Source organism: Molossus molossus, unplaced genomic scaffold (genome assembly GCF_014108415.1).
Source record: "Molossus molossus isolate mMolMol1 unplaced genomic scaffold, mMolMol1.p scaffold_m16_p_1, whole genome shotgun sequence".
NCBI classification, from domain to species: Eukaryota; Metazoa; Chordata; class Mammalia; order Chiroptera; family Molossidae; genus Molossus; species Molossus molossus.
Window position 1 is genome coordinate 205,128,071 of NW_023425344.1, and position 26,907 is coordinate 205,154,977.

Below are 26,907 nucleotides of genomic sequence, written 5' to 3' on the forward strand. Positions count from 1 at the left end.
CATTCGTTTGGGACCTGTTTCTTTGTCTCCTCATTTTGGCTGCCTCCCTGTGTTTGTTTCTATGTATTACTTAATGAGAGGTATGGGGCTATCAGAGACCAGATGCTGCTCATTTGAAAGAATTTAGGAAAACCTAAAGCAGGATCCAAGACAGGCCAATCCTATGGTTAAGCAACTGGCAACAGCTTGGGTGGGTCTGAAAGTTGGGTGGGGCAGGGCCTCAGGGCATCACGGGGGGGGGGGGGGGCGTGCTACCAGTTTGAGCCAGGTTGCTGGAGTCCCAGATATGGTGACTGTCTGCCGCCCCCGGGAAGGGCTCACCAAAGGAACAAAGGCCTCTGACAGCACGTCTGTCCAAGAAAAAGCCCCTCTCCAGCCCTCGCTCCAGTGCCAAACAGTTCAATTCTCCCCAGTGTGTCTCTGGCGCCCCTCGAGCTGCCTCCCTGCCAAGCTTAGAGGGAGAGAGTCCGATAAGTCCGTGCGCGGGCCCTTTAAGAGGAGCTGCCTGGGGCTCCAGCCAGGTCAGCTTCCCTGAGCCTCAGTTCCCGCTGGTTTTTCCAGCCAGAAGTTATGGGGATTCTCTTCCTGGCACTGGAACCCTGAGCAGGGTGCCTGGTGTGAGACGGGGACTCTTCAGTCCTCAGGGAGGACCTTCCCAGCCGAGGTGTCCTCCTGATTTTTATCCGCCACACGTGGGTGTGGGACCAGCTGATCTGTGCCTCCGCCCCTCCTACCAGTCTGGATGTGGCTGCTGCTTTAATTCCGTAGTTGTACGACTTCCTTTCAGCTTGATCTCAGGCGGTTTTGAATGGTGGTTGTTCTGTAGTTTAGTTGTAACTTTGATGTGGTTGTGGGAGGACGCGATACCGCATTTACCTATGCCGCCATCTTGACCGGAAGTTCTTCCTTTTATGTTTTAAAATTTCCAAATAAAAAAGTTCATTTCAGCCAGCTGGTGTGGCTCAGTGGTTGAGCGCTGACCCATGTACCAAGAGGTCACCGGTTCGATTCCCAATTAGGGCACGTGCCCAGGTTGTGGGCCAGATCCCCAGTGGGGGGCATGCAGGAGGCGGCCAATAGATGTTCTCTCTCATCGATGTTTCTCTCTCTCTCTTTCCCTTCCTCTCTCTCTAAAATCAATAAAGAAAAATTAAAAAACAAAAACAAAAAACGTTCGTTTCAAAAAAAGAGACTGAAATGAATGCAGTTAGAAACAGTGAGTACAGATAGCTCTTTTTAGGAATTTTGATGTAAAATAAGGAAAAAGGAAACAGGATCAGTAGCTATGAGGGTTACTAGGAGAGTATTTTTTCCTCATTTGTAAAGTTTTTTGTTTATTTATTTTTCAATTAAATTGTTTCCATCACCATTATTTCCTCTATGCCCTCTTCCACCTTCCCCCTCCACCCCCTCAGTCACCACACTGTTACACTGTTGTCCACGTCCATGAGTTCTCTTTTTCTTCTTTGCTCAATCCCTTCATTCCCCTCCCCGCTCCCCTTCCCTGCCGCCGTCTGCCTGCTCTCTGTCTATGAGTCTGTCTCTATATCGCTTGGTGGTTCAGTTTGTTCATTAAATTCCACATATGAGTGAAATCATATGGTACTTGCCTTTCTCTGATTGGCTTATAGGAGGGTATTAAAAAAAAAACTTAATCATTCAAACTTCACACAGTCAAGTATCACATACATACTGAAAAGTGTACAGAACAAGGAAATCCTCCCCAAGTGCACAGCCCCATGTATGAAATAAAGGTATCTTACTGGATTTTTAGTAAACATTTTTGTTGAAGTATAACCTACATACAGTATAGTGCATAAACATTAAGTATACTAAACTGAATGATTTTTTATATATATATATATATTTTTATCCTCACCCGAGGACATTTTTCCATTTTTTGTTCAGACAGAGTGGGAGGGAGAGAGAGCAAGAGAGAGAGGGAGAGAGAGAAACATCGATGTGAAAGGGACACATCGAGTGGCTGCCTCTCGCACGACCAACCAGGGCCGGGGACAAACTGCAACCGAGGTATGTGCCCTTAGCGGGAACCGAACCAGGGTCTCTCTGGACCGCAGGCTGATGCTCTAACTGCTGAGCCAAACTGGCCAGGGCCTAAACTGAATTATTTTTACAAATAAGTATCACCAACCACATTAGTCAAATATAGACAAGAATGCTAGAAACTTCCTCCGTGTCTTCTTTCAGTCAATAGGTAACCTCTCTTCTAACTCCAATCATTAAAGATTTGTTTGCTTTCTTTTGAACTTCATATAAATGGAATCATGGAACAGTTATTCTTTTGTGTGGCTTCTTTTGCTCATATATGTATCAGAGAAGAAGGGAGAAAAGAGAAAAATGTTGACAGAGCCATGTGAGGACAATAAACTATGCACTGAGTAGTGTGATTTATTCTCTGCACCTGAGGACCTGAGTATCAATTATAAAACAAATAATTTCATAAATTAAATAGAACTAGGAAACAAATACATTTAAAAATTCCAACATTTTTAGGAGTCAAACAAATATTAACCCCTATAACAATGAGATTATCAGTTACACTTTCAAATTAGCAAATATTTAAAAAATATTAATATCCAGTGTTATGGAGAGTTTGGTGAAATAGGGTTCTCATATGTGGCTGGAAGGTGTTAAAATAGAAAAAAATGATTTAGGAAAGCAACTGATAATGCTATTAAGGTCCTAAAATGGTTTATGCCTTTTTTCTCAGAAATTCCATTTCTTAGAATCTAGCTAAGGATATATTCCCAACAACCCCATGTTCAATAATAGAACCATTGAAATTGTTTTTATAAAGATTGTATAAGATGATGAGAAAATGTTTATGACACAATATTAAATTTTTTAAAAAGGAGGAAATAAACTAAAACATAAGTAGTGTATGTTACACATTATGAATACAAATATATGGAAAACAAACAAACCCCACATCTAGGAGTATCAGATGTAGGCCCTGCGAATGGTAAACTCACAGTATGGAAAGAACAGACAGCAAAAGTAGGCAACATAGCCTGGCCAGTGTGGCTTACTGGATTGAGTAACTCCCAAGTTACTGGGAGTTTCCAGTTGGACCCGCGTTGTGCGCTCAATCCCCAGTGGGGGGTCGTGCAGAGGGCAGCCAATCAGTGTTTCTCTCTCACATCAATGTTTCTATCTCTCTCCCTTCCTCTCCTTCTGAAAAATCAATAAAAACATTAAAAAAAAAAAATAGGCAGGCCTCCATTTTGTGAAAAAAGAGATTCAGGCTAACTTGGTCTTGTTGAGTAAGAACTGAGACCATCCATATCAACATGCACAACTGTTCCAGGAAATTCTTGCCCAGGAAGAGAAACAGATTATTTGTGTGCTTCAAGAAGTTAATTTTTCTGAGTTTGGTTGTCTGGGACAGGCCAGATGACTGCTCCCCTGTCAGAACCCAGGCGGCTCACATAGGCAAAGAGCTCATTTATATGACAAAGTTTATTTATCAAGATTTGTTTCAAGACCCTCACTTCTGTGCCTATAAATCCTCAGCTGTCTTAAATGTCACAAACTGTGCCCAATCCCCACCAATTTTTTGCTTTGAAAAACCACCTTAAATAATTTGAGCTTAAACCCCCAAATCCTATAAATCGCCTTTGAAATTTCCCTTCTGAGATACTAGCAAGTGTCAGTCATGTGGGTATTCTCCCTCTTGCAGTCAATATGTAGCCAACTTAGACTTACTTTGCTTGATCAACAGGTTTTTCTGGTGTTCTTTTGGGGAGTTGGCAGGAGAGGAGAGCTCTCACAGAATCTGTGCACTTGAATGAGAAAACAACTGACATTTTCATAATCCTTTCACTGAAATTTAGCATTTCCTTCAAGTATGAATGTAAACAACAAACCACGACCACGGTGACTTAGTCACCGTAAAAATCGCAGGCATTTGCAGCCTGCATTAGAGCTGTTGCATATTCTCAAAGTATCATTTATGCCCACCACTGTCCTGAAATTACTGTAGGCTCAGGACTGTGAAGGCTCTGAGATTTCTGTCCAACTTGCAGGCTAACAAGACAGCTTGCCACAGTTTCACGGCTAATGACAGGAGGCATGAAACTCCTGGATCTTAGATGAAAGACTTTATTACTCACAGCAAAAGCGATAGCCAGTGTCAGAGTATTTGTGCTGTTTCTCCGACCTCTAACTCCCTCAGGCCAGCAGGAAGGGCCAGGTGATATGATGAGCACATGCAGTGGATTATGTTACAAGAGAGGAATTTAGGGCCAAGAGCCCAGCACTTTTTGAGCCAGCAGTGGAGGAAGCAAGCAGCACATAGGCTAGTCTGGTTGCCTAAGTGATGAGCTACCGAAACTGCTCAGTATCACGCGACCGATAAGGCGTGCAGTCTGGCGCACTTAGCAATGTCCAGGGAGATTCAGGACCCTGCCTCTTCAACATGTAGTACTAGACCTTGTTATTAATGCATTTATAAAGGAGCAGATGTATTACTATATCATCACCTTGTTTTTATATTTTAATATGACTGGTTTCCTTTTTAATCCTACGTATTTTATTATATGCATATAAATACCTTATTCTGAAAAGGTAGGCTTAATCAGACTGCCAAAGGGGACCATAGCACAAATAAGGTCAACAAGCTGAAGATTTAAAAAAATATTTTTGCCAACAAGTATTGATATAAAAAGAAATTTTTATACAACTCCATTATTCGGGAAAACCTCTTCAGAGCGCTCCTTGTCTCGAAGGCAGAGTAGGAAGGGCCCTGGTGTCAAGTCCAGGAGACGAGAGTTTGAGTGTCTGAACTCCAGCTCGTTACTTGAACTCTTTGTGCCCAGTGTTCGTCCTCTGTAACATGAGATGCCTGTTACCTGACTCACTGGCTCACAAGCTCCAAACAGACAGTAAGAAGTACATTCTCACACATTGACAGTGGGAGTGTGAACTGAATATATTTTCTGGAGAGTAATTCAGCTACGTGTACTCAAAAATATTCACATCCTTCAAGCTAGTAATTCTGTTACTAGAAATTTATCCTTAGCTTATAATTAGACATGGAGACAAAAAAGTAGGTAAAAAGATGTTTGTGCCCTGGCCAGTTTGGCTTAGCAGTTAGAGCCTCAGCCCGTGGACTGAAGAGTCTTGGGTTCGATTCCTGGTTGCAGGTTCAATCCCCAGCCCCCACTGGGGTCGTGCAGGAGACAATCGATGTCTCTAGCACATTGATGTTTCTCTCTCCCTCTTTCCCTCCCATCCTTCCACTCTATCTAGGAAGCAATGGAGAAATATCGGGTGAGGAGAAAAAAAATGATGTTCGTGGCACCATTATTTGAAATAGTAACATTTTTGCAAATATTTTGAATGTCCAACAATTAGGGCATGGCTACAGAAATTGTGGCATATCTATGCTAATAAACACAACTATTTTGAATTATTATAGCAGAATGATGGGTAACATTAGAAAATGCCTATGATTTTATGTTAAGTGACAAAAAAAGACAAAACTCTTTAGGTCATAAGCCTCCACTTTTGTTTAATGAATTATATATGTGTGTGGGCTTAGAAAAAAGGCTAGTTGGAAATTTGCTGAAAATGTTATTGCTAGTAGTTTAATATATTTGAACATTTCAAATTTATTAAAATATTCCCCAGTATTCCCCAATAACTGTGGGCTGCTTTGTAATAAGAGAATCAAATTATTTTAAAAAGCAACTGAAAATTAAGGCTATTTGTGTGAAAGTGCTTTGAAAATCATATTGTGCTACACAAATATGAAATGCTATTAATGTTTTTCTGGGGCTTTAGAAGCATAGTTAGATTCATGTATGAATCAATACATTTGACTGCAAGGAAGATAAATCGGTCAATGGGCAGCTGTGGTCTATGCAGCTCCTCCAGCACGCAGCTCCCTCTGCTTGCTCCAGCTCCCCTCCCCCTGCAGCTCAGCAGCTGAGAACACCCAGCTCTAACCCCTGTTTGTTTTTCTTCTTCCCCTCCATCCACCACCCAACCCTCCTTCTCCTGGTACATGCCTGTCTGGTCTTGTCTCCTGGGCTGAATCATGCCTCAGAAATGGAAAATGCCCCAAGGCCAGGGCTTGTGTTGGAAAGCTGAGGCCCAGCTTTGAGTGTTACATCAATGTCCGTAATGAGGGCTTTGCTGCAGATACTGGGCTAGAGGGCAGGTGTGGGCGGGGCCATATTTATGGGCTTCTGGGCTGTGGCCCTGATGAAATGCTAAAGCCACAGGACCAGACATAGGTGAGGAAAAAGTCACTTCTTTGGTTTGATTTGAGGGCACCCTGTGGTCGCTCTCATGCCAGTCATCTCTGGTGCTAACTCACTCTCTTCCGCTCCTGAGATCTCCACCATTAGAGAAGGCTTCCGTTAAAGTGCACATGGATCACCTGGGGCAGTAACACATCCTAATGTAGGACTGAAGCTCTGGAATCGGCCAGGGACCTCGTTAGATTTGGATCCCAACTCCACTACTGCTTGGGGATGTCACTGAGCCTGGGTCTCCTCATCTGTAAATGATGACAAAAGCACTTACACCAAGCATATGACAAGCGCAGTTCTAGGTGCCTTTCTCATCGTATGAACACATTTGAATTACACAACAACCATATGAGGCATGTGCTGTTAGCATCATGTCCATCTTACAGATGAGGAAGCTGAAGCCCAGGGTGGTTAATTCACTTGCTCAAGGTCTCACAGGGTCAGCACTAGGATGAACTTGGGCAATATGTCTCCAGAGTCTGTTTATTTATTTATTTAGTTAGTTTTTAATCCTCACCTGAGGATATTTTTACACCCATCTTTAGACAGAGTAGGAGGGAGAGAGAGAGAGAAAAACATTGATGCGAGACAGAAACATAGACTGGCTGACACCCGCACGACCCCAACTGGGGCCGGGGACGAACCGCAACCAAGGTATGTGCCCTTGGCCAGAATTGAACCCGGGACTCCTTGGTCTGCAAGCCGACACTCCAACCGCTGAGCCAAACCAGCCAGGGCCGGAGTCTGTTTTTAACAATCATGTTAGAGAGCCTCATTGTAAGATGGGATAACAATATTAACTATGTTTTTTTTTTATCCTCACCCGGGGAAATTTTTCCATTTTTTGTACAGATAGAGTGGGAGGGAGAGAGAGGAAGGGAGGGAGAGAGAGAAACATCGACGTGAAGGGACACATTGAGTGGCTGCCACCCGCACGACCAACCAGGACCGGGGACAAACTGCAACCGAAGTACGTGCCCTTAGTGGGAACCGAACCCGGGTCTCTCTGGACCGCAGGCTGACGCTCTAACCGCTGAGCCAAACTGGCCAGGGCAATGTTAACTATGTTTTTATTAGGAGCTTATTTTGTGCCAGGCACTGTGCTAATTTTTTTTTTATTTTTATTTTTTTATCCTCACCTGAGGACATTTTTCCATTTTTTGTTCAGGTAGAGTGGGGGGGAGAGAGAGGAACAGAGAGGGAGAGAGAAACATCGACGTGAAAGGGACATATCGAGTGGCTGCCACCCGCACAACCGACCAGGGCCGGGGACAAACTGCAACCGAGGTACGCGCCTAGCGTAACCGAACCCGGGTCTCTCAGGACCGCAGGCCGACGCTCTAACCGCTGAGCCAAACCGGCCAGGGCTAGGCACTGTGCTAAATGCTATATGGAAATTTCTCGTTGTTTGTCCCAATGCCTGGATGAGGCATGGACTATTATTACATGTTAACATTGACCTGGCAGGACAGCCCACTGTCCCTCTGTTAAGGGTCGGGCCTTTAGGAGGTTGCTACAACCTAGAAGAGCTAAGATGTGTCCACAGGTAACTGTGACTCATGGTAGAATCAGAGCCTAATGGAGCTGGAAGAGAGCTTAGAGATTATTTGATTTAAATTCATTTTCACATCAGATAACCGAGCCGATTTGCTTTGTTTATTCCCATAAGGTTCAGCTATGACCTGGTGAGACAGTGGCAACAATAACCAACACTTACTGATTCGCTTGCTCTGTGTGTGTATATATATGTCTCATTCAACCCTCGCAGTAACCAGATAGGAGAGGCACTATCATTTTTCCCATTTCCCAGATAAGGAGACAGATGTGGAGAAGTTAAATGAACAACTTGTCCTGAGTTATGCAGCTGGGATGCTGGCAGAGGGGATCCCAGAGCTCCACCATGCTCTGTGCCTTCCCAAGTGTAGAAGGTGGTTAAGGAGGCTAGGAGGAGGGGGCTGGAATAGGTGGATTGGAAAATTCCCTGTAGACTACAAAGTGGTGTATAGACATGAATTATTACTAGAAAGAGGTAAGGGTCCCATGAGAGGTGTAAAGTGGTATAGAACTCAGGGCAAAATCAAGGAATGGCATTTGCTTTGGATTTGGACCTGTGTTCTTGTGTAGGAATGAGGAATGTCTGGTGGGGGGAGGGGGAGGAAGGGTTTCCTCTAGACCTTCCCCATTAGCACAGGAAGGCTGGTTAGGTGAGCTAATTGGCACCTTGGCCCAGGTGAAGTGATCAGGACCATAGAAAGCCTTGGGGACCTCTAACAGAGATCGTAGCTACAGAGAGCAGGTTGGGTGGCAAAAAAAAAAAATTCTGAGATGTTCTAAATTACATTACAGCAGGCTGGAAAGTGTGTGTGTGTGTGTGTGTGTGAGAGAGAGAGAGAGAGAGAGAGAGAAAGCGCATGTGCATGCGTGCAGTTAGTCTGTTAATAGGTGCGTGCAGTTAGTCTGTTAATAGCTGGGGGGACCGGCTGACAAAAGACTGCTCACACTCCTGAGTGTTTGTTGGAACTTTGAATTAACTTCCAGGTGGCTAGATCCATAAATATCAAAAGACAATAGTTAGGTGTCACCGAACCCCAGGATCCTCCCCTTCTTACTTACCCCTGAATTTTCAGGACTGTTGCCCACAACAATCTAAAGGAGCAAATTCTTCTTCCTTAGGATTCTTCACTTATCGCAGAACTAGCTGCCCTTATCTGTAGCCTATGTAAAGTCTTTCAAAACAATGTAACGTCATTCTTCCCAAAAACATGTCCTGGCCAACTCCAGGTTCGTGGACACGTTGCCTTCTGCACGTAGCGCTGTTGTTGGTGGTTTAGACTTCATGACCCAGGATCTGGTCCTTTATATGGCCCAATAAATCCTTTCTTTTAAAAAGACTTTTAGACATGGAAGTTAAGTTTTCTGTTTAACAGGGGTTAAAGAGAGACCGGGTAGGGGTCAGACAGTCTGAGTCCAAATTCTGGTGTTTTACCACACTCTAGTTACGAGGCCATGAGCAAACCATATCTCTACCCAGTTTTCTCATATGAAGAATGGTAATTGCTAGTACTGATATGTCCTTCAGAGGTCTGTGCAAATTTAACATGCCAATCTGTGTAAAGTGTTTACTATGATGCCTGGCATGCAGTAAGCACTTGGTAAGAGCCAGCTATTGTCATTTCTGTTATAATTCCAGGGTACTTGACTGGCACCAAGATTCAGGGAGGAGTGAGTTAGAGAAATTAGACAACACTGACCTTCTGCCCCTCCCCTACACCTTAGGTTTTGTTTTTGATAATCAATAGGTCTGCTTTTCAGAGAGAGGCAAGGATTGGGAGGAAGAGGAGACAAGGCCAATGGGCCACCAGTCCTCTGAAACTGGGCTAATAGAGACTGGTCATCAATGGTTTCTTGATTGTCACACTCTTTGATTTCTGACATCTTTCTTCTGTAGCTCTGTTGCAATTTCTGAATTCTTGTTAATTAGCCTCTTCAGCCTCTTGCATACTCTGGATTTAATTTTCATTCTCAGAGGCAGACACATTCCTGCAGGTTAATGTAGCAACAGAAGGACGACTCCCTCCCAGGACCAGGCTGAGAAGGTGCATGCATGTTGCCATTACACCAGCCCTGCAGGGGAAGTATGTATTAACCCCAGTGTACAGATGAAGAAACTTGCCCAAGGCCACAGACAGCCCATAGAGAAGGGACTCCAACCTATGACATTTTCATGCACTTTACATAATATCTGAGAAACTCCACTGACTCAGAGCTGTAAGGCTGGGCCTACCTGGCTTGGAAAAAGGAATGTTCCATGGAGGGTCTAACTAACTTCCCAATCCCCAGGAAGCAAAGCACTGGAGGTTGGTTCTGTCTTTGGTCCAAGTGGAAGGTTGTAGTTTTTTTGTCATCAGCAAATCAACCTCCACCAGGATATAGCTACTTGAAGTTATATTTTACTATTGTTCATTTGCTCAGTAGCTTTCTGTCAAGGAGGAGGGGAACAGGTCCGAAGCACAAGGAACTATTTCTGGGCTTTGTCCTTTGTGAAAGCAGCCCTGTCCTGTTTACACATTCTCTTCAGATCAGCACAGCCTGACCACAGACATGTCACCAGCCAAGCCCAGGTAAATACAGGCAACCAAATACTCTCCAATTAGCCAATGCTACTGAACAACCAAAGGATCCCAGAACCCTATACTGTACTAGGCAACTGTAATAACTACAGCAGAAAACAGCAGCTCAAGGCTCCTGACCTTGGACTGCTGGAGCAGAAGTGGATTCCTACCCGGGGGAGGAGGCCGCGCAGTGCAAGTTCTGAGCCCTTCCCTGGCATGACTCTGGGCCCAGTTACCCCTCCTAGCACCCAGCAAGTTACACCCTGAATTGAGGTGTCCGTACTAGGGTGAACTCTAGTTTATTATGCAAGGTTGAGAGGAGGAAGAAGGAATTCTTTTATTCAGCTGGGATGAATCTGGTATTCTTCAGAAAACAAAACTAAAGGGAAGAAGGGGCCTGTGTCTGGATCACTTTCTTCAAAAAGTCAGGTGAAAAAAGACTGATGCAGGGCAAAAGGCTGTAGGTGTGTTCTCCAGGAATAGGGGGGAAAAGGGAGAGGGGGAAGGGGGAGAGAAGAGGTAGGGGGAAGTGGAGGGAGAGAGAAATGGAGGATGAGGAGGCCTGGTTGCTCTACAGAGCCAGGGAAGGAAATCAGGTGGAAGACAGCTCCCAGGTCACACATCTGAATGTACCACTGCCAAGTCTCCAGAGGCTGAAAGCCTGGGTCAGCATGTCCAGAACTGGATTTTCTTCGAACCCTGAAACCCCAGAATGAAACCAACCAGCGTCCACCTCTTTTCCACCAACTATTTCAGAGACTCTGCCATCTCATCTTCTGCCCTCATTTCCAACATTGGTTTTATTTAATATGGTAAGGGGGTGGGGGACAGTGTTTGTGTAGGGATCTGCAAATAGCTAAAGTCCTGTTGCAGAACAGAGAGAATTTGAGATGTGGCCCAAACTCCCACCAATAGCCCTGCAACTGAGGTGAAGCTTTCACCAACTAGAATTGGAATAGTGGGATTAAAATAAAATATTTATGTACATTTGTTAAACCTAGTCTAGTCCCTTGGGACCAAATAAATGCATTTGTTATTTCTCTGTGGCAGATGTTGTCCTTGGGTGGGAGATGCAGGGGTTGGGGTGTGGGGGAGGAGGATGTAACTTCCATACTGAGCTCTTACTTTTTGTGACCGCCCAGGAGCTTCACTACTACCACTCCTACCTCCTAGTCCAAGACCTTCCCCCCTAGATGGCTTTCCTGCTTCTACTCTTGCCTCCCAGAGTTGACTTTCCAAGCTGCAACACCAGTGATCTTTTAAAAAACATAAATTGTATCTTGTCATTCTCCTGTTTAAAACTTCAGATGCCCCCAACACACTTTTAACAGATTTTAAATACTTTATCATAGGTTATTAGGCCCTAATGAGGTATTCTGCTAACCTTATCTCCTATGCAGCCACACTGGCCTTTGTGTCTAAGCTCGTCAAGACTGTTCTGCCTCCGGGCTCTGACCAGCCATTCCCTCGGCCTAGCATACCCTCTGTCCTTGTTACCTGTGGAAGGTCTTGACGCACCACCCACACTAAAGTAGCCCCGCCCCATCACGCCATCCCATTTGCTTCACAGCACATGGTAACTCCACCAGTCTTGTCTGGCATTTGTTTACTTGTTTATTGTCTGTTTTCCCCATAACACAGCCCCAGAGGGGAGGCACTCTCTCCATCTGGTCTATCACTGAATCTCTAGTGCCAAGCAGAGCCTGGCACATAGCAGATCTCTAGCAGTTGTTGGAAAAAGTGATCTTTTCAAATCCTAATAATCCTGTGAGGTATGGAGGTTCAGTCAGGCTCAGGATCAAAGTTCTGGACCGTCTGAACCCCAACATCGCCTTCCTTCCCAGGGCACCTCGCCCCTTTCCACCGGGGGCAGTTCCCCTTCTCCCTGACCTTTCTCACACCTTAATGCCCCTCTCCAGGGAGGTCGGGGAAGACTTCCAGTCCCTTCTCAGCGGGGTGCGGCGGCCCTCAAAGTCTTTCCACATTTCGAGGGCTCAAAGAAACTGCCCTTTTCCAAATACGGACCTTGCCGGGTGCCCAAGCCCCCTCCCTGAGTCCCCAATCAGGGGCAGAGCCAGGGGATGTCCTCGCACAGTCTATGGTAAAATGAGGCGGGCCCCTAGCCCAGCAGTAGTTCAGTGCCCTCACTCCGTCCGTCTCTGGCTAGGACCCCCCCCCCCCCCCCCCCAGGGCCGTGTTGGGCAATAAGGCGTCAAGGGCAATTGGGCGTCAAGGGCAATGAGGACATCCAGGCCCGAACTGGGGATGGGCGAATTTCGCGCAGCAGAACCTTTCTTCACCAAGGCCTTGTTTCCTGGCCGGTCAGCTTTGGAGGAGACAACCCACTTAACCGTTCCTCCCACTCGCACCCTCCCACTCCCGGCCCAGTCTGCAGAGGCTCGCCTTCCTCTCCGCCGGGAGGTCGGGCGCTGCTGCCGCCGGAGCGCTCCGCATCGCGTCAGGGCTCCCCAGGCGCGGAGCTCCAAAGCCATCGACAGCTTCTGGCACTTCTGAGCTGCGCTCGGCGAGGGCCTGCGTGGATCCTCCAGCTGGGGAGGTCGGAGAGCGGCGGCGGAGGCGGTTTCGGGCCTTAGGCCTGGAGGGCCGGCTGGAGTGAGACTTGCCCATCATTCACCAAACGGGGCGCGCGCAGCCCTCTTGGGACCTCACCAGCGACCCGTAGCTCGGACACGCGCTTGTCGCAGCCCGCAGGAAGGAGGGGTCCAGTCCGAGGCCTGGGGTGGCGGCCGCCATGGAGATCTTCTCGGCCCAGGGCCCGCGCCAGGAGCCTTGGGGGCGGCCCTGATCGCCCTCCTCGCTGCCGGGGGTGGGTCGCGGACGTGCCCCTCCGAGGCAGTCCGCCACCTCTGCCTCTCTGCCCTCCCCGGGCCGTGCTGCTGCCTGGGCGCGGCGGCGACGGGATCCCTGTTGAATGGGCTGTGAGGGCCCAGGTTTGTAGCGCTGGCGAACGCGGCCTCCGGGGGCGCACGGCAACAGCAGCGGTGGCGACCAAACGGGTGTTGGAGTTGGCGGCGGCCATGGAGGGCCTGGCTGGCTATGTATACAAAGCGGCCAGCGAGGGCAAGGTGCTGACCCTAGCCGCCTTGCTTCTCAACCGGTCTGAAAGCGACATCCGCTATCTGCTCGGCTATGTCAGCCAGCAGGGAGGGCAGCGCTCTACGCCCCTTATCATCGCAGCCCGCAATGGCCACGCCAAGGTGGTGCGCTTGCTGTTAGAACACTACCGGGTGCAGACTCAGCAGACTGGCACCGTCCGCTTCGACGGGTAGGTACATCCCAACTCCAGCCTCCCATGCGCGCGGACCCACCACTTCAGGGGCCCTTCCCTTCCCTCTCTTCGTGGAGGTATGACTTCCTTTTTGTACCTTCTCCTGCCCTATTAATGCCCATTTCATCTTTCAGTGTTAATACTCCATCCGATCTTTTGCTGCTCATCCACATCGGCCCCAACTATTCCCTCTGTAGGTAAATAGCCACACCCTCTGTCTTGATTCTAATAGTTATTCTTCTCTAATCTGTTAACAAGCAGTGTGAAGGAGATGCCTGTCTTTTCAGGTTTTACCTTTGTCATTACTGAGGTAGTAACCGAGATCAGACATTAACGAGGTCAGTAGTTAACATTGAAGACCTCTGATAACTTACTTGGCCAACCAGTTTTTGCCCCTTCAAGTTAGTGGTCCTATATAGCACTCAATGGCTTGCTGGCGCCTTAATGTCAGAATAAACCCCGAGAATCAGCGGTAGTTCCAGCTTCTTGAGGGATTGTCGTGCAGCCAGACATAACTCTGACTTCCACATTGCTGGGGGTAGATATATTGGCTGCAAAAATGGCACTGGACCACGTGTAGGAGGTGATACTATTGTTAAATTACATGTTACCCTGTGATATTGTGGGGAAGCTTGATAAGTTGGGGAGTTAAAAAAAATTCACATCATCATAGTTAAAATTTGCCCTTTGGGTTTAATTGTACATTTTGGGGGTTGAACATTGAACTCAGAATTGTCAGGTTTCACGTTATTCTCTGTGCTGGGTGATTATAAAGTTTTTTTTTACAGATTACAACTGCATTGTAAGATTTTGCTTCATTGATTGCATTTGTTTTTGTTTACTTATACCAGTACATAAGCTATTCTAATATTTTCTTTTGAGGTGGATGTGGTCCAGGCATAAAGGTACGTATTTCTAGTTTTGGTGATTGAAAACTGCTTGGTTAACCTAATTAAAAATCACTTCTTGAAGATGACTAGCTCATTGATGAATTTTGATTGATTCTTTTTTAGGTTTAAATAATAAAGGCCTTTCCTTCTGTTTTAAATGAGAGGAAAATATTTTACAGTATTACATTTTTATGAAATGATAGCCCCACACGGTTAATCTCTGTTACCACCTCTCTAGAAATTAAGGAGTTGATTTTTTTCATGTTGACCAAAGATGGCAACCTGATTCATGTTTGCTTTCCTGTACTGGCTTCTGTGTCCTTTCTGTAGCTCCCTGCATTCCCAAAACCTTTCCTGTACCCAGAGGAGGAGTGAGGCAGAAAGACCCTAGAACTTCCTGCACCATTCCAGTTGTGTAGGCACTTGCATCCAGTAAGAGATGACTCTCTGCAAAAAACAGCCCCTGGGAACAGTGCTACTAATGAGCTTGATAAGGCCTGTTTGGACGAGGGAAGAATAGTGGCGAGAAAACATAGTTTTCTAAAGCATTTGAAAAGGCTTTGCTTTTATTGCCGTCTTTCTTAACCATTAAAGAGAGAGGTATTTTGAGATGACAATTAAAAGACCCTGCAATGACTAGAAATTAAGCCTATGTAGTGGTTTACCTTGCCCAGTAATCTGCCCTGGCTTGTGAAATTTGGGGGTTCAGTGAGCAAACATTTATTGAACACCTACTGTGTGCCAAGCTCTGTGATATTAATTGGGTAGGCAGAGATGAATAACATGCTGTTCCCTCTGTGGAGGAAAACAGTCTAGTAGGAGGAGGGAGAGAAATAGATACATCAATGAGTAATTGCAGATTCTATGCCATTTAGGTTTATAGAAATCTTTTGGACTACTGAGGGGCACAGGAAGTGGAAGTGCTCAGCTTTGCCTTGGGGAATCAGGGAAGTCTTCACAGCCAGGTGATGTTTGAGCTGAGTCTTAAAAGGGTTGTAGGAAGTGAAGAAGAGGGTCATCAGCATAGTGCACGTGCAGTGACAAGTGTTTCAGTGAAGTTCAGGAAGGGATTCAAGCCAGGGAAATTAAGACAGAGATTATGGGAGACTGGAAAGGGGTGGAGGCCAGATTTTGATGATCCTTGTGTAAAGTTTCAAGAGTCAGATTGGTGAGACTGAAGTCACAAACATTTCTATCTTTCATGATTTTGTCTGAATTTTCTTGAGAGTCTATCTTTTTTGTTTATGGATTATTACAATTATTAATTTATTATTTGCTATGTTAAAATAGTTTAGTATTTATTTTATTTTTTAAATGCCCATGATGGGCCTAGCCCTGTGTCACGTTCTGTGGAAGAGAAAGAAAAAATGTCAAGTTCCTACCTTTGAGGAGCTTACTAATTAATTGACAAAGGAGAAATAAAGTTCATGGTCACGTTTTTGTGCACTCACATGACTCTGTCAGATTATTTTGCAGTTTAGCCCAGTCATTGTGGCATTTCAGAACTAGATAAAGAGAGTGTTATTATAAATGTGATTTCACTTTGCATTCATTCCAGACATTGTAAAAATGTTAGCTTGAGTAAGGTGTTCACAATATGAAACTCACTTAGGGGCTGGCTTGTGAGGTATTTAGCCAAACCCCATCTATCTTTCTTTCTGTTGTGTTTTTAAATTGAATTTATTGGGGTAACATGGGTTAATAAAGTTATAGATTTTAGGTGTACAATTCTATAATATATCATCTGTATATTGTATTGTGTGTTCATCACCCCAAGTCAAGTCTCCCTCCATCTTCATTTACCCTCTTCTACCTCTCCCCAAACCCCTTTCCCTCTGGTAACCACCATACTGTTGTCTGCTTCTATGAGGTGTTTTTTTTTGTTTGGTTTGGTTTTTGCTTAATCCCTTCACCCTTTCCACCTGTGGTATATTTACACAAAATATAGGCAATCAAAAGAGAAGGAAATCTTACCCTTTGGGACAGTAAGGATGGACCTGGAGAATATTATGCTAAATGAAATAAGCCAGTCAGAGAAAGACAAGTACCACATGATTTCACTTATATGTGGAATCTGATGAACAAAATATACTAACAAACAAAATAGAAACCAGACGCATAGAGACAGAGAACAGACTTATAGCTGTCAGAGGGGAAAGGGATTGGGGGGCTGGGTGAAAAAGACGAATGGATTAAGCCGAACTCCCATCTGTAGATTCCATTGGCACTTGAGACCCATGGCCATGTGGGACAAACGGGTTTTCTGTGCATGCTAAAGTAGATCAGTGTTTCCTAACTTTTAGTTACTTGTGTACCATCTTCACATTTTTTTGCCAAATTGTTCACCGCATCTCCTTTTATTTGCCTAATATTAAAAAGAAAAAGTCTCACAGCTTAGTTTTATCCTAAGCAACAATATCTGTGTAATTATGGGTTTGATATGGTATGTTTTCCATGTGTGTATGTGTTTGTCTCTCTCTCTCTCTCTCACACACACAACACACACACAATCTATGTTCTGCCTAAAAACTTCTATAATACCTTAGGAAACAAAAGTGGATTCATAATAGAGCTTCAGGGGGAAGGGATCACCCACCCAGATTAAGCTCCATGATGATACTTGAGTCTTTGCTCATATTTTTAGGAGTAACATTTGATATTGTTTTACTTATGGCTTAATGTGAAGGCTAAAATTGACACAGATGAATGGATAAGAAGAAAAGTTACATGAGTGGGAATGAAAGAAGAACCTTTAGTTGGAGAGTGGGAAGATGTTAGGAATGTTATAGAAATGGAACAGAACAAAGGCTAGGTATCGTATGACCACACAATATTGTGCTGGGTTGAGTTCTCAGGGCCTGACCACTCTGTGCCAGAATTTATGGGAACCCCTGTACTAAAAGAGGTTTGCTGACATGGATGGGAAGGAGACCAGGACCTCTGGGAATTCTGATGCTTTTTGTTGAGTGCTTTTAGTAGTTTAGATTCATGTTCCTGGCATATAATAATTTTATATTAAAAAAAAATTTTTTAATCCTCATCTGAGGATATATTTTTATTGATTTTAGAGGAAGGGAGAGGGAGAGGGAGAAAGAAAGAAAGAGAGAGAGAGAGAGAGAAATGTCATTATGAGAGAGACCACCTCCTCCTAAACACCCGGACCAGGGAGGGGATGGGGATCAAACCTGCAACCTGGGAATTGAACCCGTGACCTTTTGGTGTATGGGACGATGCTCCAACCAACTGAGCCACACTCACCAGAGCAGTAATTTTATTCTTTTAAACAGTATAAGAAGCCCTGGCCGGTTTGGCTCAGCAGTTAGAGCATTGGTCTGCGGTCCGGAGAGACCCAGGTTCTGTTCCCGCTAAGGGCATGTACATCGGTTGCAGTTTGTCCCCGGCCCTGGTTGGGCCATGCGGGTGGCAGCCACTCAATGTGTCCCTTTCACGTCGATGTTTCTCTCTCTCCCTCTCTGAACAAAAAATGGAAAAATGTCCTCGGGTGAGGATTAAAAAAAAAAGTATAAGAAAATATTGAAACTATGTAAATGTAACTATATGTTAACTGTATTAATTTTGGGGTATATTATATTAATAATCAGGTTGAAAAATGCTTTTTAAATCGAAACAAATGTCATGGACTATGATTTCTTACATTTGATGCATTTTATTGTTTCCAAAGTACTTTTTTATTTTTAATCTCATAAACTTTTTAGTTACATGTCTGTAAAATGGGCATATTAAGAATATCTACCTCATAGGGTAGTTGGGAGGAGGTTATTATAAGAATTAAATGAGATACATTAAGCACTTAATATAGTGCTTGGCACATTGAATGTATTAGCTATTTGTGTTCATTTAAACTGTTACTCTTTAAATTGATTTGTGCCTCTTTTGTTTTTAATTATACCTATTTTTAGTTAAGGTGTAACATCTAGTAAGGTGTGTAAATCTTAAGTGTACAATGTGATAAAATTGTAATATATTTACATCCATGTAATCACCTTCTAAATACGTAGAACATTTTTATTATTCTTAAAGTTTTCCTTGTGCCTTTTCTCGGTTAATTCCTTTCCTTTCCCCACCCAGAAGTAATGATTATTTTGTATTCTATCACTATCGATTAGTTTTGCCTTATACTTGAATTTCTTATAAATGGAATCATAACATTATTGTTTTTTTGTTTTTTTTTGCTTAACACTGTGAGATTCATTCACGTAGTTGCATATATCAGTAGTTTATTTATTTAATGCTTTGTAGTATTTCATTCATGACTATGTGGCAGTTTACTTTTTTTTGTTGATGGATTTTTCAATTATTTCCAGTGTTTGACTGTTATGAATAAAGCTGCTATGAACCTTTTTGTATAGGTTTTCTGGTGGACATTTACATTCTTTTTTCTTCAGTATATACCAAGTATGGAATTGTGGGATCATAGGGTGGGTATATGTTTAACTTCAATAGTTATTGCCGGTTTTCCCAAAGTGGTTGGATCAAATTATATTCCTACCAGCAATTTTCACCGGCAACGCACATTTTATTGCTCCACATCCTGGCCAACACTTTGTACTGTCATGTCAGTTCTTATTAAGTTTAACTCTTCTAATGTGTGTTGGTAACTCCTGGTTTTAATTTGCAATCCCCTGGTGAATAATTATCTTGAACATCTTTTCTTATGTTTATTGTCATTTGAATATCTTCTTTTGTTAAATATACTTATGCAGTCTTTCCACCCATTTTAAAAATTGGGTTGCCTTTTTCTTACTGATTTGTCAAATACATTTAATACAAATGTCTTCTCCCAGTGAGTGGATTGCCTGTTTTCTTTCTTTTTTAAAAAAATATGTTTTTATTAATTTTTTTTTTGAAGAGAGGACGAGAGAGAGGGGTAGAAACATTGATGTAAGAGAGACACATCCATCAGCTGCCTCTTGCACGCCCCCTATTGGGGATCGGCCTGCAACCTGGGCATGTGCCCTGATTGGGAATCCAAGTGGGACCTCTCAGTCCATTGAATGACGCTCAATCCTCTGAGCCACCTGCTGAGCGCCTGTTTTCTTTCTTTACAATATCTTTTGATGAAGAGAAGTTTTGAACTTTATGTAGTCTAATTAATAAAAAAAAATTTTTTCTTTTTTTGCATTTATCTTTAGGTAGAGCGGGAGGGAGAGAGGGAGGAAGAGAGAGAGAAACATTGATGTGAAAGATACATCGAGTGGTTGCCACTCACACGACCCCAACTGGGGCTGGGACAAACCGCAACCAAGGTACATGCTCTTAGCAGGAACCGAACCCGTGTTCCATGGGCCGATGCTCTAACCACTTAGCAAACTGGCCAGGGCTGATCAATAGCTTCAAGCCTCATTTGAGTGGATTCTACATCCTCCCCTGTAGGTTACCCCATAAGTAACTGTTACTGAGAAACCTTTGCTTGTATACATTTTTTGTCATTTGAAACTGAAGAAAATTGCTTTTGATTTTATAAAGTGGGTTTTTTATTTTCAGCAGAAATAATAGATGGTGTTGTTTTTTTGGGTGTTGTTAATTGGGGTTAAACCATTATATTTATATTATACCAGGGGGATTGTACTCTTTTTCACTTCGTGGGAGGTATAATTTGACCTGTGTTACAAGGTTGTATGGTGAGAAACTCACCAGTCAGGTGTTTGGTAATTAATTGCTCTAGTGAATATTGCTTTTGATTCACCTTTTCTTTAACACTTTCAAGTATGTGTATTTTAGTGGTTCTAGCACAGTAGATTTAACTATCTCCAGCAAAAATCTATTTTTAGGATTGATGGTCAGTAACAGGGTGAAAAGTTGGGAAATGGAGATTGGGGAAAATTGAAATGAAAAGGTGGGAAAGCCCTGGCCAGTTTGGTTCAGTGGTTGGAGCGTCGGCCTGCGGACCAGAGAGTCCCGGGTTCGGTTACCACTAGGAGCACGTAGCAAAAAAAAAAAAGAAAGAAAAGGTGGGAAAGATTGGCTTCCTAGCAAGTTAATTTTATGTAAGTAGCGAACCTGGCACATACTAGACAGTAAGTAAGTGGTGACTGTGAAGCCACAAAGTCCAATCATAAACCAAAGGTCAGGGAAGATGTCTACTTACTTGGTTTTCAGAAAGTGCTAGTTATTTCCTGCTGATAGTATTTTTTCCCCAATGGTTTAGTTGAGGAACATGAACACACAATATGTACACCCACATATACATATATATTTTTAAAACTTCTAAGTTCGAATATAACAGAGACACAGATGCACTAATTAAAAGTGTATATTTGTTTAACAAATCCCCTTTGTGCTTCCTGCCATTCTCTACCTCCCCCTAAAGAGAACCAGTATCCTTACTTCTAACAGATATGTAAATGTAATAATACAATATGTACTAGGTTCCATTGACTTCTTATGCTCAGCATCATGTTTCTGTGATCCATCCATATTGTTATAGGAGCAATAATTGTTTCATTCTCTTTGCTGTAGTAGAGTAAGTATAATATTTGGTTAGCTTAGATAATCTTAAGGCAAAGTTACCTGCTTAAATACTTTTCTTCCTAAAGCAATTTCTAACACAATGTTACTGTAGTTATTGGGTGGCTTTCTTGTGACTTACTGAGAGAAACTGGTACCTAGGAGATACTTGGAAGGAGGAACATGCTGTGATCTTAAAAGCTAGTGCATCAGCTTGGTGGTAAAGAAGTTACATACCTCCACACATTTCCTCTATCTGAAATTTATTTACTTTTCCTAGTAGAAAGTTGGTGATTTTTAAAAAAGTTTATATGATTTAGTAATAACACTAATAGCTAACTTTATTGAGCTCATACTAGGTACAGGTACTATGCAAAGTGCTTTACTTAAATTATCTAGTTTTATTTTCACCAGGCAATAAATAAATATTAATAAAATAATGGTTTATTAATATTCTGTAGATTGAGGTTTCAGTCAGTACAAATGAATCCATTCTTTAAATTTATGTGGCCTCTATTTTCTAACTAACTGTTGTTCTTTTCATTAATAATAGGTATGTCATTGATGGTGCCACTGCTCTTTGGTGTGCAGCAGGAGCAGGACATTTTGAAGTTGTTAAACTTCTAGTCAGTCATGGAGCCAACGTGAACCATACTACAGTAACTAACTCGACCCCTCTACGGGCAGCGTGCTTTGATGGCAGACTGGACATTGTGAAATACTTGGTTGAAAATAATGCCAACATCAGCATTGCCAACAAGTATGACAACACCTGCCTGATGATTGCAGCTTATAAGGGACACACTGATGTGGTCAGATACCTTTTAGAACAACGTGCTGATCCCAATGCTAAAGCGCATTGTGGAGCTACAGCACTACACTTTGCAGCTGAGGCTGGGCATATAGATATCGTGAAAGAGCTGATAAAATGGCGTGCTGCTATAGTAGTGAATGGCCATGGCATGACACCATTAAAAGTAGCTGCCGAAAGCTGTAAAGCTGATGTTGTGGAACTGTTACTCTCTCATGCTGATTGTGACCGAAGAAGTCGGATTGAAGCTTTGGAACTCTTGGGTGCCTCCTTTGCAAATGACCGTGAGAACTATGACATCATGAAGACATACCACTATTTATATTTAGCCATGTTGGAAAGGTTTCAAGATGGTGATAACATTCTTGAGAAAGAGGTTCTCCCACCAATCCATGCTTATGGAAATAGAACTGAATGTAGAAATCCTCAGGAACTGGAATCCATTCGGCAAGACAGAGATGCTCTTCACATGGAAGGCCTTATAGTTCGGGAACGGATTTTAGGTGCTGACAATATTGATGTTTCCCATCCCATCATTTACAGGGGAGCGGTCTATGCGGATAACATGGAATTTGAACAGTGTATCAAGTTGTGGCTTCACGCTCTGCACCTCAGACAGAAAGGCAACAGGAATACCCACAAGGATCTCCTTCGATTTGCTCAAGTTTTCTCACAGATGATACATTTGAATGAAACTGTGAAAGCACCAGATATAGAATGTGTTTTGAGATGCAGTGTTTTGGAAATAGAACAAAGTATGAACAGAGTAAGAAATATTTCAGATGCTGATGTCCACAGTGCTATGGACAACTACGAATGTAACCTCTATACCTTTCTGTATTTAGTGTGCATCTCCACCAAAACACAGTGCAGTGAAGAAGATCAGTGCAAAATTAACAAGCAGATCTACAACCTGATCCACCTTGATCCCAGAACTCGGGAAGGTTTCACCTTGCTGCATCTAGCTGTCAATTCGAATACCCCAGTTGATGATTTCCACACCAATGACGTCTGCAGCTTTCCAAATGCACTTGTTACCAAGCTCCTGCTAGACTGTGGTGCTGAGGTGAATGCTGTGGACAATGAAGGGAACAGCGCCCTTCACATTATCGTTCAGTACAACAGGCCCATCAGTGATTTTTTGACCTTGCACTCTATCATCATTAGCCTAGTTGAAGCTGGCGCTCACACTGACATGACAAATAAACAGAATAAGACTCCGCTGGACAAAAGTACAACTGGGGTATCTGAAATACTACTTAAAACTCAGATGAAGATGAGTCTCAAGTGCCTGGCTGCCCGAGCAGTTCGGGCTAATGACATTAACTACCAAGACCAGATCCCCAGAACTCTTGAAGAATTTGTTGGATATCATTAAGCGACTGGATATGTAAAATTGTTTAATGTGGTGCTAAAAAAGTAAAGAACTTTAATCACAGACAATAGAATTATGTGTTCATAAATTCTGCTTTTCTTTCCACTACCCTTTTCTCCCTCCCCAGCCTTCCTTAGTTCTGTATTTGGTCTTCTTGCCTCATGGTAATTGATTTCAAATACACTTTAAACAAAGCCACATTGTTTAGGTGTAACTAATCTAAGGTGTTTGAATATTGGTCACTTAACTATTTTTCTTTCTTTTTTTAAAGGAATGAATATAAAATGTTTATGTAACAGAACATTTATGATTTGAAGTTGATGATGTTTAAAAAAACTGCCTACAAAAGTGTTTCTGTTAAGCCTTTGTTAGCATGTTATCCTTACAGCAGTTTTGAGGATTTCATGAAGAAAAACAACTAAAAATGAACATTAAAAGTAATGGAATACCCAGGTGTTCTGCACATGCTAGGCTGCTGTAGGTAGTTTTCACTCTTCCATTAATTATGTAGAGTGATACAGCACATTATAACATCAGGAGGATTTAAAGAAATATAGCTGCAGATTAATCTGAAAAATGGGCTAATTTAATAATAGTTATAAATTTATAAAGTTAAGTCCATTGAAATTGTTGCATTATGCTGGGTGGTAGTATACCAAGTAGTAATAATCTTAAAGTAACTTCTAGAAAATATTGATGGACTATTTGCCTTTGGGCTTCGAATTCTAAAATTCTTTGAAGTCTGTTTTAGTGTAGTTTATCTAAATTTGCAGCAATCTGTATTTGACTCAGCTCACAAACATGTAAAAATTATGAATGCTGTGATTTCTTATGAAACAAATTGTCACATATAATTACATATTCTATTTTTGTTTTTTCTCTTTTTCCTCCTGTGTGGTATCTTTGAAAATTTGTAAACTACTTCTCCAGAGGGCATTATTTGTGCCTCCCTAGTAAGGTGTGTATGACAGGTGAAAGGAACCAGGATATTTTAAATTTTTTTCACTTTCTTTACTTAGTCTGTGATAAGACGTAGAAAAAAAATCAGTAGTGTGGTATAGGAAATTAAATATTTTTGATGATGAAAATAATTTGCAGTGCCACTTTGAAAGATATTTCTGTGAGAACTGCAGAATTTTCAGCCACAAAATGTCCCTTATTCTGACAGGTTGTACAGAGGTCTTTATGTTTTTATGTTTTAATGGTAACATTTTAAGTTTAAGACTAAAAGAGTATTCTGTGATTATCTTTTAAGTATCACAGAAATTCAAGTAAAGCATACACACCTATTTTTATTGATGTTAAAAATGATAAAGTAAAATTAGCTATATCTGTATTTTTCTCTCTAGTGCCAAATGAATGCCTTAGCTACTCATAGTGCATGGTACTGTAAGTGAAGACCTACAGCTTTTTTTTCTTTCATGAAAAGCATTATAATGATGTAGGAACATCAGATATAAACTTAAAACCTGTAAGGTTTCAATGAACATTATGTATGGAAATTGCTCTGTGAAGTATAAGAGAAAGGTTGCAGTTGGATCAGTATATAAAACATAATGACCAAGCCAAAATCAGCACCTAGGGCCTTAAATAAAATACAGATACACCACAAAATAAAATACTTGTAAGGGTGGGAGGGAATGGAAGAGGGAACTTTAAAAACTTTCCCCACAAGAATGCAAGATAGTTTTACAGCTACTATAGTTATACTTCATGTGTCTTCTTGCTTCAGTTAGGAAAGTCTTGATGGTTAATTCTGTCATGGTAATATATTTTGTTTTTCTAACCTGAGATTTTTTTATAAGGAAGGCTTTTAGGATGGTTTAAAGGGAGGTATTTGAATGAACCCTAATTTGAAAATTACTGGCCTTGATCCTCCTGGTGTGAGTCAAGGAAATACTGTTGTATACCTTGCTCTTGGCAACTCTAGTGGACTGAAAGAGAAAATGCACATCCTCAAGGTGAGTGAATCACGCCTTTCCACAGCTCAGATTAGATCATGCATTTTTCAGACTTCAAGGCCTGTTTATTTGACAGTCTGAGGAATGGCTGTGATACTTGGTATTCATTTGGTTTCATTAGTAATGTATATGATTTTAAATACCAAAACTTCAAATATCAGATAATGTTGCATGTTTTAAAAACCATTTCATCCCATTGGCTACCCAGAACCAGCACTATTTTAGATACTGCTTATTTGTTAAAGGAAGATAATGATTATGTGTACATATTTAGACATCAAAATTTAATGGCACTGTTTTTGAGAAGGGAGGACTGAATGCTGGAGAAAGTAAAACTGCTGATTGAAATGCTGACAAAGTTGGAGAGAATTTGAAGACAGTGGAATAAACTATGAACTCTGCTAATGGTAACTGAGATTTTCTTTCTTTTTTTTATAACTATAGTATAGAAGTACATTGTGTACTGTATCACTAAGGATCTGATTCTGTCTTGTAAAATATATCCAAGTATGTATTGTGAAACACCTGTATAAAACCATTCTTGAAACAAGTGATCTACATGCCTGTTTTTTATTTGTTTTTGGTAGAATTCTTTTAAAATATGTTTAGCCAAACCCTTCCCAAGCTTCAGTTTTATGTTTTTGATTTTTTTTTTTTTTTTAAGGAAAGTAAATAGGTAAGAAAGGTGATAGTTCTATATCTTAGCTCTCTGAGAACTCTAGGGTGTCTCCATTTTCCAGCCACCTTTGTCATTTTATGTTTCTTATAAATAGGATTAAGCTTTGGATGATAAGTCTTCCGTGATAACATTGCAAATTCAATCAAAACTACTTTGTCTTGCTCAGTAATTGTCATATAAATTTGGTTGACCTGGAGGCCCAGGTGGATGAATGCCAGGGCAAATCATGTGAAACTTAGCTTGGTTTTGTGCTTTTAATAGAGTTGGTAAAATTGAGTTCTCGAGTTTAGGTAACTATTTAACTCAGGGGACTGGCAGCAAGTCCATCCCCTCAATTGATAAAGATGGTGGATGTTTTTGACATAAGAATTCTGACACAACATGGTTTTTTCAGTGTACCCTGATTGCTCTCATAGACCACAGTCCAACTACCGTAAGGTTCTTTGCTGTGGGAACTTCAAACAAACAAATTCAAAAGCAAGCTTTGGTCTTGCTTATTTCTGGGAGGGGTTTTATTTCATGATACTAATAGTTGATTAAAACTGGTAGTCATGAAAAACTTAGGTGTGATAGCGCTGTGTGAAGTAAAATATGATTTGGGGCAGTGGATCCCTAAATAACTACATTTGGCAAATGTTTTTGAAAATTGAAATTGGAAGGGAACACCACCACCCTGTCACCAAAGTCGAGGCAGCTCCTTTAGGAATAAGATCATTTTGGATTATTTAAGTAGAGCATTTCTATTTTTTTTTTTTTTTAGAATGGGATGGGGTGGAGGAGTGAGTTGCTGGGCCTTGGATTACAGTTTGCTGGGTTTAGAAACAGCAAGTGATTAAACTAGTGAGTAGATGGATAAAAGTATAAATGACTCATTTTTATGGTAGATTTTCTGTAAAATTAGTAAATGTTCCTTTTCAGGTTACCCAGATGTACCAGTGTACAGATGACTCTTCTATTTTTCTTCACTGATCATACTGTAACTTTAAAATGGGTTAAAGAAATACAAACTCTGCCTTTTGCTCTCTGACGACAAGTTACTAGTTC

At 42.1% G+C, this 26,907-nt stretch overlaps 1 protein-coding gene across 1 annotated transcript; it reads left to right on the forward strand.

Annotated features, from left to right (window-relative positions):
• The first annotated feature begins 12,766 nt into the window (after positions 1-12,766).
• FEM1B (fem-1 homolog B) lies at positions 12,767-25,842 on the forward strand. The gene is made up of 2 exons (XM_036266224.1): positions 12,767-13,676; positions 21,591-25,842. Exons 1-2 carry the CDS (start codon positions 13,429-13,431, stop codon positions 23,224-23,226), a joined length of 1,884 nt encoding a protein of 627 aa, XP_036122117.1. The 5' UTR covers positions 12,767-13,428; the 3' UTR covers positions 23,227-25,842.
• Positions 25,843-26,907: the final 1,065 nt, after the last annotated feature.